This window comes from Urocitellus parryii, chromosome 4 (genome assembly GCF_045843805.1).
Source record: "Urocitellus parryii isolate mUroPar1 chromosome 4, mUroPar1.hap1, whole genome shotgun sequence".
Classification (NCBI taxonomy): Eukaryota; Metazoa; Chordata; class Mammalia; order Rodentia; family Sciuridae; genus Urocitellus; species Urocitellus parryii.
In genome coordinates, this window is record NC_135534.1 from 13609943 (window position 1) to 13624316 (window position 14374).

The window sequence follows — 14374 nt, forward strand, 5'->3', positions numbered from 1 at the left end:
CTTCAAAATGACAAACCCTGCATCCAGCCTGAATAAGTTAATAACAAAGTGCAGGAAGCAGAAATTTCTCAGTTTCCCCAAATGGCACTTTGGCAGGATATTACTTCGTAGTATTAACCGACAGTCTCCACCACCTCCCTCTTCTCATTCCCAAAGGCTTTAGGGGAAGAAAAACATTTTGAATTGAGGAAAAAATGTTTTGGAAAATCATTTTTTAAATTTTTAATTGGTTATTTTTAGTTATACATGATAATAAAATTTATTTTGACATAATTATAAAAGCATGGAATATAATTTGTTCTAATTTAGTTCCCGGTACTTTCCTTTTGAGCATCATCTTTATAGAAAAATAAGAGAAGTATTTATTAAGTTTTCTTATGTGCTAGGTATTTCTTTTTTAATACCAGGGATTGAGCCCAGGGACACTCAACCACAGAGCCACATCCCTAGCCCCCACTTTTAAATACTCATTTAGAGGCAGGGTCTCACTGAGTTTCTTAGTGCCTCGCTTTTGCGAGTCTGGCTTTGAACTCATGATCTTCCTGCCTCAGCCTCCCAAGCTGCTAGGATTACAGGCATGTGCCGCCATGCCAGGTGGCTAGGTACATTTAACAAAGTAAAATTTTAACTTCAGGACAGATTTACAGCAAAACTGCAAGAATATTATTATTAAGTTTCCATATACCTGACACACTGTTACCCTGTGAACAGTATTACAGTAATTTTGCCACAACTAAAAAACCACATGTTGATACATTATTACTAGATAAAGTCTATGTTTTATTTAGATTTCCTTACTCTTGAACTTAATATCCTATTTTTTTTTGTTAAAGGATCCCATCTAGGATAACACATTGCATTTCTTTGCCCTGTCTCCTTAAGCTCCTCTATATGAAAAATTTCTCAGATTTTCCTTGTTTTTGATGGCCTTGACAGTATTAAGGAGTTATGTATTTTAGAGAAGGTCCCTCGATTTTGCTTGGTCTAGTGATTTTCCCTTGGTTAGACAGAGGTCATAGGTTTTTGGGAGAAAAGGTACAGAGCTAAAGTGCCCCTTCATTCCAGCATGGCAAAGGGCACATGCTGTTAAAATGACTTGTCACCAATGCTGTTAGTGTTGAATACCTGGACAAAGTAATATTTTTCAGGTTTCTCCAGATTTTTTGTTCTGCTTCCATATTGTGCTCTTTGGGAGGACACCAGCATTCAGGACTCCCATGCAAGGAGTTGGGGGTTAGGCTACACCTCTTTTTTTTTTTTGCCTTCAGAAGTTTTATTTTTTATTATTTATATTTTTCTTTAGTTGTAGATGGACACATGACTTTATTGTATTTATTTATTTTTATGTGGTGCTAAGGATCAAACCCGGTGCCTCACACATGCTAGGTAAGCGCTCTACCCCTGAGCCACAACCCCATCCCTCAGAAGTCTTATTTAAAAGGTTCCCCAAATCACCTTCACTAAAGAACCAAAACTGGGCAGTCTCCATTCCATGGGAGCAAGAATTCCTGAGCCCCAACTGAAAAATACAAGTGGGTCCTCAGGCATGGATATGGAAATACATCCAGACCTGCTGACCTCTAAGCCAGGCAGAACAATTCTCCAAGTATTCCAGGGATCTCTTTGAGAGTGGAGAATCCACATAAGTTATTTGGAATTCTACACCGTGTGATACTTGTTCATTACCCTCCATCGATTTTTTTAAAAATATTTTTTTAGTTGTAGATGGACACAATATCTTTATTTTATTTATTTATTTATTTTTAATGTGGTGCTGAGGAACGAACCCAGTGCCTCACTCATGTAAGGCAAGTGCTCACCACTGAGCTACAACTTCAGCCCCTCCACTGATTTATTTATTCAGTCATTTATTTACATCAGCATGAACTCATGGGTATTTATTTTATGCTTTGGTTAATAATCCAACGCTACGTCTTGTACGTTGAAGCATGGGTTATTTCACCTCTGGCCCCTGGGAGCTCCAGTACTTCTGACAAGTGCTGGTAGGGCCTGTTGTAACTCAGGCAGTGCCAACTCCAAGGCACCTGCTCTCAACCAGTGGAGTGTGGACTTGAGATTAAAAAGTCTTTTTAGGTGGGCATCATTAGCTTATTCATATTACAGAAGTAGCAGAGGAACTTAACTTGGATGTGATGACCCCATTAGGACGTGATTCCCACCTTGCAGAACCCCAAGGCCTGAGCTCCCTTCCGGCTGACGGTGCAGAGATCTGGTGGGAAGACTTGAGTGATTTTAATTCTGATTCCTTTATTTCTCCTGAGGCTGTGTAGCAAAAGCAACATACATCTCTCTGCTAAAAATTTTATTTTTCTTTTCTGAGACACAAAGCACATCTGTTTACTTTGGGGGCATGCTGATCAGAATCTTTGAAAGTCATGCTTATCTTAGTAGAAAGAGAAAAATCAGTTAGAAATCAGGTAGCAAAGAGAGTCTACCTGATGTTCAACATTCTCAAAGGTGGGGACAGGAGGGAACTACTGGTCCATTCTGTCAGAAGGTCCAAGTCTTTTCCTGAGTCTCCCCATGGCTGACTTCATCTCATGGTTCCTCAGAGTGTAGATCAAGGGGTTCAGCAGAGGGGAGATGACAGTGTAGGTGACAGAGATGGCCTTATCTGTTGGGAGGGCAGCGAAGGGCCGGGCATAGACATAGATGCAGGGCACAAAGTGCAGGGTCACCACGGTGATGTGGGAGGTGCAGGTGGAGATGGCTTTCCTCCTGCCCTCTCCTGCCTGGGACCTTATTAATAATAATATGACCAAATAGGACACCAGGAGCAAGAGAAACCACAGTGTGGTGAGCATCCCATTGTTGGAAATCATGAGCAGTTCAAGTACAAAAATGTCAGTACAGGCGAGTTTGAGGACCTGGGGGACGTCACAGTAGAAAGTGTCAAGGACATTGGGCCCACAGAAGGGCAGTGGGAGCAAGAGGGCGATCTGCACAATGGAGTGGACGAAGCCCCCCAGCCAGGAGCCCACTATTAACCCTATGCAACTGTTTCTGTTCATGATGGTCACATAGTGCAAGGGCTTGGAGATGGCCACATATCGATCTAGAGCCATCACTGACAGAGAAATTACATCCACCCCCCCAATAAGGTGGAAGAAGAACATCTGAGTGAGGCAGCCATTGAAGGAGATGGTCTTCTTGTCAGAGAGAAGGTCCACCAGCACCTTGGGAGCTGTGATGGAGGAAAAGCAGATGTCGGCCATCGACAAATTACGGAGCAAAAAATACATGGGGGTGTGAAGGCGTGACTCCCAGGTCACAGTGACCATGATGAGAAGGTTTCCCAGCAGAGTCGTCAGGTACACCAGAAGTAGGAAAAGGAACAAGACAAAGCTCACGTCTTGATTCTGGGAGAGGCCAAGGAAAACAAATTCTTTTACCCTGGTGCAGTTCTCCATCTCTATGGAGTCATCCTCCCTTTGCTCTTTGGTTCCAAGGTATGTCGTATGAAGAAAGGGCTATTTATTTTGTTGTCTTTCCAAGGTCCTAGTATGCAACCACAAGCTTCCCTGCACGGCTGCAGTGTTTGCAATTTGTTAAGGTGTCCACATTTTAAAAGTGGCAATCAAGTTTTGTGATCAAATCACATTTTACACACAGTACCATTCGTTCCTTTTCCTATAGAACTATTTTGGGTAAAAAAGTCCATTAAGGAGTGACATCTACATAGCACATTTGAGGAGATAAAGCCACCAAAGTTGAAATTGATGCTTTGGTATTAACCTCCAATATCCTAAAAACGTTTCTGAGTCTTATTCTGCTTTAATAAAATTGTTTCAACTCTTGTCCATTGTGCTTCTTTGAAGGGAGGTAGTGAAAGTTTCTGGCTTCCTTAAAGGCAAGATATAAAAGGACCACCTGCACGTTCTTATTTTTGTTTCAACCGATCCTAATTTGTGATTATTATCTGTTATTTCTCCACATTACCAGAACCTGTGGATATTTTGGAAATCTGAAAGATGCTTTTGTAAATTCATTAAGACTGAGTGAAGGCTTGGGACATTGTGCAGAGAGCTCTGGACTGGGAGACTGCAGCCCGGGTTGCATCTTGTCCACACTCTGGATCTGACCATTGAATGATGGGGGCCGTGACCCTCAATTCTGAACTGCGTGGACACTCTCAGTTGGAGCCCACAGAGAGCAAGAGGAATCTGAACTGAGGGGGAGATTCACTTGACAGGCTACAAAATTGAAGAAAGTTCTGATGCAGGAGCTCAGTTTTAGGCTCTGCCAAAAGGCGGAAGCAAATTGGGAAGCTACTTCTCTCCCTGCTCTGCTCCTCCTTCCCCTGTCTTGTAGATGTCAGTAGATCCATCTCTAAGGGGTTGAGAAAAACCATCTGGGGAGTCAGTCAGGATGCCCTCTGCAAGCTTCCCATCTCAAGACATAAAGTGTCTTGTGAATAGTTCTCTCTTATGAAGAAGTGGTTTTTATTTCATTCCTACAGACAAAGACACAATGTTCAAAAAAGGTGAACTCATTTCCCCAAACTGACAACACTAGTAAGTTGTTGAACGAATGTGATTCTGTTTAGTTCCCAAACTTACATTCCATTTGTTACTGAGAACATGCAATAGTTGTTTAAGCATTCAATTCGTTAGAATTATTTCCTCACCTCAATTTTAGGGTAAAGGTGAGAGAAAAACAGTCCCAGATGAGCTGTATGTTTAAAAAGGTCATAAAGTTTCCAGATAAATCAGGACCTAGCATAGGTTCAACCTAACCTCCCAGGCATCTGCAGCACCCTCGATAACATGGTGCAACAGAAATTGATGTTAGAAAAATGGAACCCGAGGGCTGGGGCTGTAGCTCAGTGGTAGAGCCCTTGACTTGCATGCGTAAGGAACTGGGTTCGATCCTCAGCACCACATAAAATAAATAAATAAATAAAGGTATTGTATTCATCTACAATAAAAAAAAAGACTATTAAAAAAGTGGAACCCGATTTTGTAAAGTTAGATTCAACTGCATTCCTGACAATGCCTTTATTTATCACTGAGGCTGCATCTAGCCAAGGAGTCCTTTTGTCCTTCCACACACATCCTGTGACCCTCCCAGTATGGTGGGGATTGGGCTGGTACTAGCAATACACACACAGTTTGGCAAAGTCCTACCTTTGGGGAAATTTTCTGTGTGCTGGAGAGCACATACATTTAAGTGTGTAACACTCATGGGACACAATGCTGGCCTGATCAGTACTGTGGGAGCATGGCGGACCTGCGTTGGAAGTTTTCCAGAGGAGACAAAGGTTTCACTCAGGCTTCATGAATTTCCAAGAATCAGAAGCAGGGATATATCACACAGAGGAAAAGAACTCGCGAAAGTTCAATAAGTGGTAAAAATAACAGGACTGTACAGGCAGCATTGGGGAACACAGTGCAGTTGGCACACTGTAGGAGTGTAGAATGAAAGCAGGTTTTTATCACTAAGAGAAATCTGTCTTACCTCATGAAGGAGTGTGTTGTCACATTCAGTGTACTAGATACACTTAGGCACAATACCTAGGTATTTTTTGGTTGATGAATGATTGATCTAAGTCCACTGACTCTTTGATCTCATCCTCAAGATTACAAAATTTTTAAATTAAATTTTTTTTCTTTTTCAGATGGGTGGTAGCAATGCCCTTGGACTTTTTCACCTTCAGTTTTCAATGTGTTTATCTAGTATTGTACTGTCAGGGAATATTCTGGAAAGCAGTCATGGAAAGTTGTGGCTCTTGCTTGAGTGTGGGGGAGAGAAAAGAACAGGGACCTCCTTCCAGAGGTACTTCACTGTACCAGTCACTGTGCTTCTTTCCCTCTTTGAATCATGCTTAGAGAATGGGGGGATCCTACAAGCATTGAGAGGCATTGTGTCACCAGAACAATGCCTGCTTTTTTATAAGGAAGTTTTATGATTATTATGACTTGCTCTACCTCATGCATAGCCAGCAGACATTTATTGCAATCTTGCTATGTACATGGATAAATGGATGGAACTGAATGACATTATGTTAAAGGACATAAGCCAGACACAGATATGCAAGTAGTGCATGCTCTGTCTCATATGTGGAAGCTATAAAAGTTGACCTGAAAGTAGAATAGTGATTCATAGAGACTGGAAGGAGGTGTGTGTATTGGGGGTGGTGGTGAACAAAGGGAGGTCAAATTTGGTCAGTGCAAGCTGGTTCTATGCATATGTGGAAATATCACATGAAACTTCTTTAATATGCATAAGTAATATTTTAGATAATATTAAATAAAAATATTAAGTAAAAAATGGATGTAGATAGATTGGGTCACACTGCTAAAGTGTTTGCAGTCTAATAAATGTGGATCATTTGTGCAAGTTAAAAGCAATGCATGATAAGAAAGGGAGATGTTGTGAAAGAAGTAGAGAGATTTGGATAGTAAAGGAGAGAAGGTAGATGATAAAATCATTTCTAGCAATAATAAAACTACTATGTTCTGAGTGCTTTTTATGCAATGTGGCATAGAATGTTGATGTCTTTAATTATTACCTTCACCCATTAGGACAGAAGTAGTGTTACTCCTGTTTTTCATGATATAGCAGGCGTCTATTTTTGATACAAGGAAGGAATAAAATATGGAGAGAAAGAAAGAGGATAAAAGACAATGCTGTTCTCTTTCCTATTTCCCCAATTCAATCCATGTAGGTTAAGATCTCACATTGCAAGGGCATTTGAAAAAGTCCATCTGAAGAAAAGCACTTGGCAGAAACCCTTCATCCATTAAAGTTAGTCTGAGGAAGCGTCACCAAGAAGCAACTCAAGGGCATGATGAATTTGCTCACACCCAGACTGTATTCTGCATCCTTCTTAACACACCCTCCCTCTTCCCAATGTTTGACACCCACCGTTTTGCTTGTCAGTGAGATGGTCATCTTGGCTCTGTAACATTTGCTATACCTGGAATATATTCAAGTCAAATTAGTGATACATAATAAATAACAGCATCTTGATTTCAATGTGCATGACTCAGTCTTAAGTAGAAGTCTAATGTCTTTACCTACTTCTTTCAATCCTAAAATTTAAACTAAAAGCTTTATGCTGTTGGGTACAGTGCATAATAAAGGGAAACACTAATTCTTTTTTTCTTCTTTTTTTTGGCAGTGCTGAGAATTGAATCCAGGGTCTTGGGCATTCCAGGAAAGTGCTCTACCACTAAGCTTTATACCTTCAGCTCCAACACTAATTCTTGAAGATTTTGTTTCTAACATCTGATGGAGGATTAAGTATCTTAATATTCTTGCTCTTTTTTTTTTCTTCAGGAAATATAGGACAGACTCAAGGAATCACATCTTTTAAGTTTATTCCTCTGTATCCCTGTGTTATGTTCAAACCACTCAGCCTCAGGCACAGTACAAGAACGGCAAAGAGAATATTATTGGACAAGAAAGTGGACGTCGTGTGGCTGATGGCAGTTTTGGTGGTGTGGTTTCAATGGGACTAATTAAAATGTTACCATAACATGCACTGGTGTGTGTGTGTGTGTGTGTGTGTGTGTGTGTGTGCGCACAAATGCACAGAAGGCCACATTTTGATTGGTGTCCAAATTGTTTAGAGACAATAGAAAAAAATCTGACTTCTGTCTATAATTTATTCCACTGTGTCCCTGCCTCTGGTACTAGTCCCAAAGTCTCAGGCCTATTATGAGAGATAGGCAGAGGAACATTTTTGGACATGGGAGTGGAAACCAAGAGGCTAGTTCCTCTGGTGGTGATGGAGTTTCTGTGGGAGTTATTAAGTTGTTGCTAATACATATGCAAGTGTTCCATTAATGGAAAAAGCCCCTTTGGTCTGTGTCCCGGTAATCAATGGCAAGAGAAAAAATCAACTCCCTTATCCTCAGCTTAATCAGGTCTTTGTCAAAGAAGGTCAATATGCCTAAAATCTTTCCAGAGTTCGTTTTTACATTTTGAAAAGTATAAGAAAATTATATTTTTGAATTATGCATGACAAGTATGTACTATGTAAAAAGAATCTCAGGCTGCCAACACAGACATATTAAATATGCAAAGGAACTGAGGGAGGTCTTTGAACTGTGCAATAAATTTTGCTGAAGAGAATTCTGAATCTATACTGGACTATTTTTTTTTAAGTGAAAATGGAATTTAAAGAGTACAATCAAACCAGAACAAGAATACCAGCAAATGTCATAATTTCATTCTTTTTTATGACAGTAGAACTCCGCTGTGAATCTCCTTCCTTTCCTGAGATAATCCTTATCTGAAAGTTGGATGTATAATTTTCATGAAGATTTAAAAATCTTTATTGCTTATTAAATACTATTATGAGCTATTATTAGTAGATGGATATTTATATTATTATACTTATGTTGAATTAATACTTATATTATTACTCTCATATGTGACCAACTGGTTGAATTCTTTCACTATTTATAATAAACTTTATTGTTTATTGAATACCTACCATATATGAGCTATTATTAGTAGACTAATATTTACATCATTAATATTTATATTATTTTTATATTAATTTTATTTGTGACAATGTAGTTGAATTCTTTTACTATTTTTATAATTAAAGGTGAATTATTTTTTAAATTATTATTTTTACTTATATATGACAGTGGAATGCATTGCAATTCATATTACACATTTAGAGCACAAATTTTTCATATCTCTGGTTGAATATAAAGTATATTCACACCAATTTGTGTCTTCATAATGTACTTTGTTGTTTTTTTTTTAAATTTTTAAATTGATTTTTAAAAAATACATGGAATGCATTACAATTCTTATTACACATATACAGCACAATTTTTCATATCTCTGGTTGTATATAAAGTATGTTCATACCAATTTGTGTCTTCATACATGTACTTTGGATAATGATATACATCACGTTCCACCATCCTTGCTAACCCCCTGCCCCTTCCCTTCCCCTCCCACCCCTCTGCCCATGCTTCCCCTCCCTACCCCACTATGATAAGCCTTCTTATATCAGAGAAAACATTCAGCATTTGTTTTTTTTTGGGATTAGCTAACTTCACTTAGCATTATCTTCTCCAATACCACCCATTTATCTGCAAATGCCATGATTTTATTCTCTTTTATTGCTGAGTAAAATTCCATTGTGTATATATGCCACATTTTTTTTATCCATTCATCCACTGAAAGGCATTTAGGTTGGTTCCACAGTTTAGCTATTGTGAATTGTGCTGCTATAAACATTGATGTGGCTGCTTCCCTATAGAATGCTGATTCTAAATATTTTGGATATATACCAAGGAGTGGAATAGCTGGGTCATATTGTGGTTCTGTTGCTAGGTTTTTCAGTTCTTCATATATTCTGGATATTATTTCTGTCAGAGAAGCAACTGGCATTTTTCTTTTGCCATTCTGTAGGCTCTCTCTTTTTACACTGTTGTCTCCTTTGTTGTGCAGAAACTTGTTAATTTGATGCCATTACACTTCTTGATTCTTGATTTATCTACTTCTTATGCTTTAGGAGTTTTGTTAAGGATACTGTGCCTGTGCCAATATGTTGTATTATTGGGCTTACAATTTCTTCTAGCAGCTTCAGAATTTCTGGTCTGATTCTTAAGTCTTTGATCCACATTGAGTTAACTTTTGTGCAAGATAAGAAATAGGGATCAAATTTTATTGTTCTGCATATAGATAACCAGTTTCCCCAGCACAATTTGTTAAGGAGTCTGTCTTTTCTCTAACACATTTTGTGAAGTATCAGATGATTGTAAGTAGGTGGGTTTGTCTCTGGGTCTTCTATTCTATTCCATTGTCTTCATGCCCATTTTGGTGCCAATACTACATTGTTTTTGTTACTGTAGCTCTGTAGTATAATTTGAGTTCTGGTGTTGTGATGCCTCCAGCATTGTTTTTCTTGCTTAGGATTGCTTTGACTATTGTGGGTCTCTTATTCTTTCAGATGAATTTCAGAATCACTTTTTCTAGTGTTGTGAAGAATGGCATTGGTATATTGATGGGTACTGCATTGAATCTGCACATTGCTTTTGGTAGTATGGTCATTTTGAAAGTATAAATTCTGCCTATCCAAGAACATGAGAGGTCTTTCCATCTTCTAAGGTCTTCCTTGATTTCTTCAGGGTTCTGTAATTTTCATTGTACAGATCATCTACCTCCTTGGTTAATTCCTGAATTTTCTTCTTTTGAGGTTAATGTGTATGGGATAATTTTTCCAATTTCTTTCTCAGCAAAATCACTTTTGGTATAAAGCTATTGATTTATGAATGTAAATATTGATCCTGCTACTTTGACAAATTCATTTATCAGCTATAGAAGTCTTCTGGTGGACTTTTTTTGGTTGCATTTTCTAATAAGGGTCATATCATCAGCAAATGAATAATTTGACTTCTTTTCCTTTTGTACTTCTTTAATTTCCTTCTCCTGCCTGATTACTCTGGTTAGAGTTTCAAGAAATGTATTGAAAAGAATTGGTGAGAGTGGACACCCTTGTCTTATTCCTAATTTTGGAGGAAATGCTTTTATTTTTTTTTCTTTTCAGGATGATGTTGGCTTTGGGTTTGTCATATATAGCCTTTACAATGTTGAGGTCAGTCTCACCAGTGTTTTTCAAAAGAATGTGTGCTGGATTTTGTCAAAGGTCTTTTCTGCATCTATTGAGATGATCATATGATTCTTATCCTTAACCCTATGTGGCAAATTACATTTATAGATTTGTTGAACCAACCTTGCATTTCTGGGACAAAACCCACTTGAACATGGTGTATTATCTTCTTGATGTGTTTTTGAATGGTTTGCTAATATTTTGTTGAGGATTTTTGCAAATATGTTCATCAGAGATATTAGTTTATAGTTTTCTTTCCTTGATGTATCTTTGTCTAGTTTTGGTATCAGGGTTATATTTACTTCATAGAATGTATGTGGGAGGGCTCTCTCCTTTTCAATTTCATGGAATAATTTGAGAAAGACTGGTATTAGTTCTTCTTTAAAGGTCTGGTAGAATTCAGCTGAGAATCCATCTAGTCCTTGGCTTTTCTTTGTTAGATGGGTTTTAATTTCTGTTTTAAATTCATTACTTAATATTGGTCTGTTTAGGCTTTATATTTCTTCTTCTTTCAATTTGGGCAGCTCATATGTGCTAGAAATTTGTAATCTAGATTTTTCAGTTTATTGGAGTGTAAATTTTCAAAACCATTTCTAATGATTCTCTGAATTTCATCTGTGATGATATCTCCTTTTTCATCTCTAATTTTGTTTATTTGATTCTTCTCTCTCTTTTGATTAAGGTGGCTAAGCATTTATCAATGTTATTTATCTTTCAGAACCAACTCTTGGTTGGATTAATCCTATGTATTTTTTTATTCTCAATTTCATTAATTTCAGCTCTGATCTTAATTATTTTCAGTATTCTCTGGATCTTGAAGTTCATTTGTTCATTTGTTCTCCTTTTCTGAGGCTTTGAGGTGGAGTATCAGTTTATTTCTTCGGAATCTCTTTATTATTATTATTATTTTTTAATGTAGCCACTCAATGCTATAGTCTTCCTCTTGGGACGCTCCAGAGGTATATATTGTATCTCTGTTCTCATTTTTTTCTAAGAATTTCTTGATTTCTCCTATGATCCACTCTTCCTTTAAGAGTATAGTTCAATCTTCATACACTTGTGTGGTTTCCATTATTTTTCTTGCTGTTGACTTCTAGCTTCATTCCATTATGATCTGATGAATGGGATTATATCCCCTTTTTTGTATATCCTAATTTTTATGTCCTGTATATTGAGAAAATTGAGTGTTGAAATCACTCATGTGAGTGCTGAAATCTTTATTATTGTATTGGGATCTATCTAGGATTGAATGTCAAGTTTTTTTCTTTTTTGGGTAATAAGATGCACTGAATTTGGGGCACATATTTTTACTATTGTTACAACTTCTTGAAAGATTGTTCCCTTAACCAGGATGTAGTGGTCTTCTTTGTCTCCTATGATTATTTTTTGCTTGAAATATGCTTTGTTAGATATAAGATTAGCTACTATTTTTGGTTTTGGACCTCATTTTTCATGGGATTTTTTTCCCTCATTCTTTTTCTTTCAGTGAGTGTCTGTGCCTATGAGTGTCTTAAAATAGCATATAGTTAGATCTTATTTTATTGACCCATTTTGGTAATCTACATGTTTTCATTGGGAAGTTGAGATCACTTTTTAAAAATTGATGCATGATAGTTGCACATAATGATGGGATTTGTCATTGCATATTCATACACGAACACAATATAGCATTATAATTTAGCCAATATTGCTCCCCAGTACTTTCCTCCTAGAGGAAATCCTTTTGCTGATCTCCCTTTGATTTTTAGGAGATCCATTACCCACATTTGTTTTCCTTTTTCCTTTGCAGCTTCTGTATATGACAGAAAATATTCAACTTGTGACCTTCTGAGTTTGACTTATTTTCCTTAACACTATGGTCTCTTGTTCTATCCATTTTCTTGCAAATGAAATTTTATTTTTCATTATGGTTGAATAGAATTCAATTGTGTATATACGTACTGCATTTTCTCTATTTATTCATCTGTTGATGGACACCTAGGCTGGTTCCATAGTTTATGTATTGTGAGTTGTGCTGCCATTAACATGGGTTTAATGTAGTATCGTGACTTGAATTCTTTCAGAAAATATCAGGAGTGATATAGCTGAGTCATATGATGGTTCCACGCCTAGTCTTTTGAGAATCTTCCATCTTGATACTAATTTAAAAGCCCACCAGCAGTGTAAAAGTGTTCTTTTTTTCCCTCCACATTCTCTCCAAGATTTATTACTTGTATTCTTATTTTTTTAAAGAGAGAGAGAATTTCAATATTTATTTTTCAGTGTACACAACATCTTTGTTTGTATGTGGTGCTGAGGATCGAACCCAGGCCCCACACATGCCAGGCGAGCGCGCTACCGCTTGAGCCACATCCCCAGCCCTGTATTCTTATTTTTTAAAATAGCTTTTTTTTTAAAAGTTAATGTGTGCATTACAGAAAAAAGAAAAAACAAGCAAAGAACAAAGTCATCCAGTCCCAAGCAGCTTAGTTGGCTGTGTCCCTCCAGATTGTGCATATACATTCATACACAGCATCCCATTTTGTGTTGTAGTGTATATCTTGCTTTTCCATACATCAGTAATATTCACTAATTCAGAATCCCAAAGCTACATGTTTTTGATAACCAATTATACATCACACCAACTCAATCTGTTACAGAGAATTGTAATCCTTTCTTCAGGACAAAAATTTCATTGAAGACGGAAATGGCAACAAGACTTTAGATAGACATAATGACAGAGTTACAACAAAAATAATGCATTCCCTTAATTTTCAATCTAAAATGAGACAAAGCAACAGAATACACCAAACCTGTTTCATTACCAGATTTCTTCAACTAAAATATTAGCAAGAATGCATGTTCCCAGTGAATTAAAATATTCTTATGGTAAGGCATAAGATGCACACACATCAATGGCTCGAGTGTAAATCCTTGAGCACTTACTCCCATCTTACCTTGTATGCTTCCTTCTGGCTCTCTGCTGCCAGCCTAATGAACAAGTCCTGCCCAGCAATATAGCAATTCCATGTCCAAGATGCATCTTTTCTATCAACTATGACAAAACGTTACTTACAAGTTGGATAATTCGGGGTCTGGTGGTGAAGCGGCCGGCATGGAGGCGTCACAGTATGGACTCGGACCCCGAGGGGACAGGATCACTAGGCAATGCTGAGCTGACGGGGATCTGGGGCGAACAGTCTGGGCCTCTCAGAACACACACTGAGCCCGGATAGGCTGAATTCAAGCTCCCGTTCGCCTGCTTCTCACAGCCAAACTGCTGTGACTCAGTACTAACAATCCCGCTGAAACAACTGGTCACCCCTTCTGAACTTATGGAGGTAAATGCCAACCGAGTCTTCATAGGCAGTGGCCACAGGATTGAAACGGGCTTGGGAGAGACAGTCAGGACCCACCCGTTGCAGTGGTCACCCGGCAAAGGGAACGAACTGTCACCATTTGCATGGGATACCACCATGGCAGAGAACTGACGTCACCAGAACGCAGCGGAGGAGATAACTTCATTGAAACCAGCGGCGACAGGTGTGTAATCCCCTAGCCATCCCTCTCCACACAGCGGGGAAACCTTAAGGGCCCCTCCCAGCTCTCCCGTGAGTGTGATAGCCAGACCGAGCGAATCAGGAGTGGTGCGGGACTCGAGGTGCGGAACTCCCTGCTACCGCTCCCACCAGTGCTGACAACTGAGGTCTCTTGCACCAGCTACTGGGGCCGTGGCTACCTGAGGGCAAGCAAATTCGCTGGGGGTCCTCAGCTCCAAGCTCTACAAACTTA

The 14374-nt window shown here is 38.4% G+C and overlaps 1 protein-coding gene across 1 annotated transcript; it reads right to left on the reverse strand.

The window, feature by feature from the left end:
- Positions 1-2495: 2495 nt before the first annotated feature.
- LOC144254428 (olfactory receptor 4D10-like) lies at positions 2496-3431 on the reverse strand. Its single transcript, XM_077797586.1, has one exon. The coding sequence runs from the start codon at positions 3429-3431 to the stop codon at positions 2496-2498; it is 936 nt and encodes a 311-aa protein (XP_077653712.1).
- Positions 3432-14374: the final 10943 nt, after the last annotated feature.

What these genes read in the sequence shown, in the direction of transcription:
- LOC144254428 (XM_077797586.1), bottom strand. Translation starts at nt 3,431, where the DNA reads ATGGAGAACTGCACCAGGGTAAAAGAATTTGTTTTCCTTGGCCTCTCC.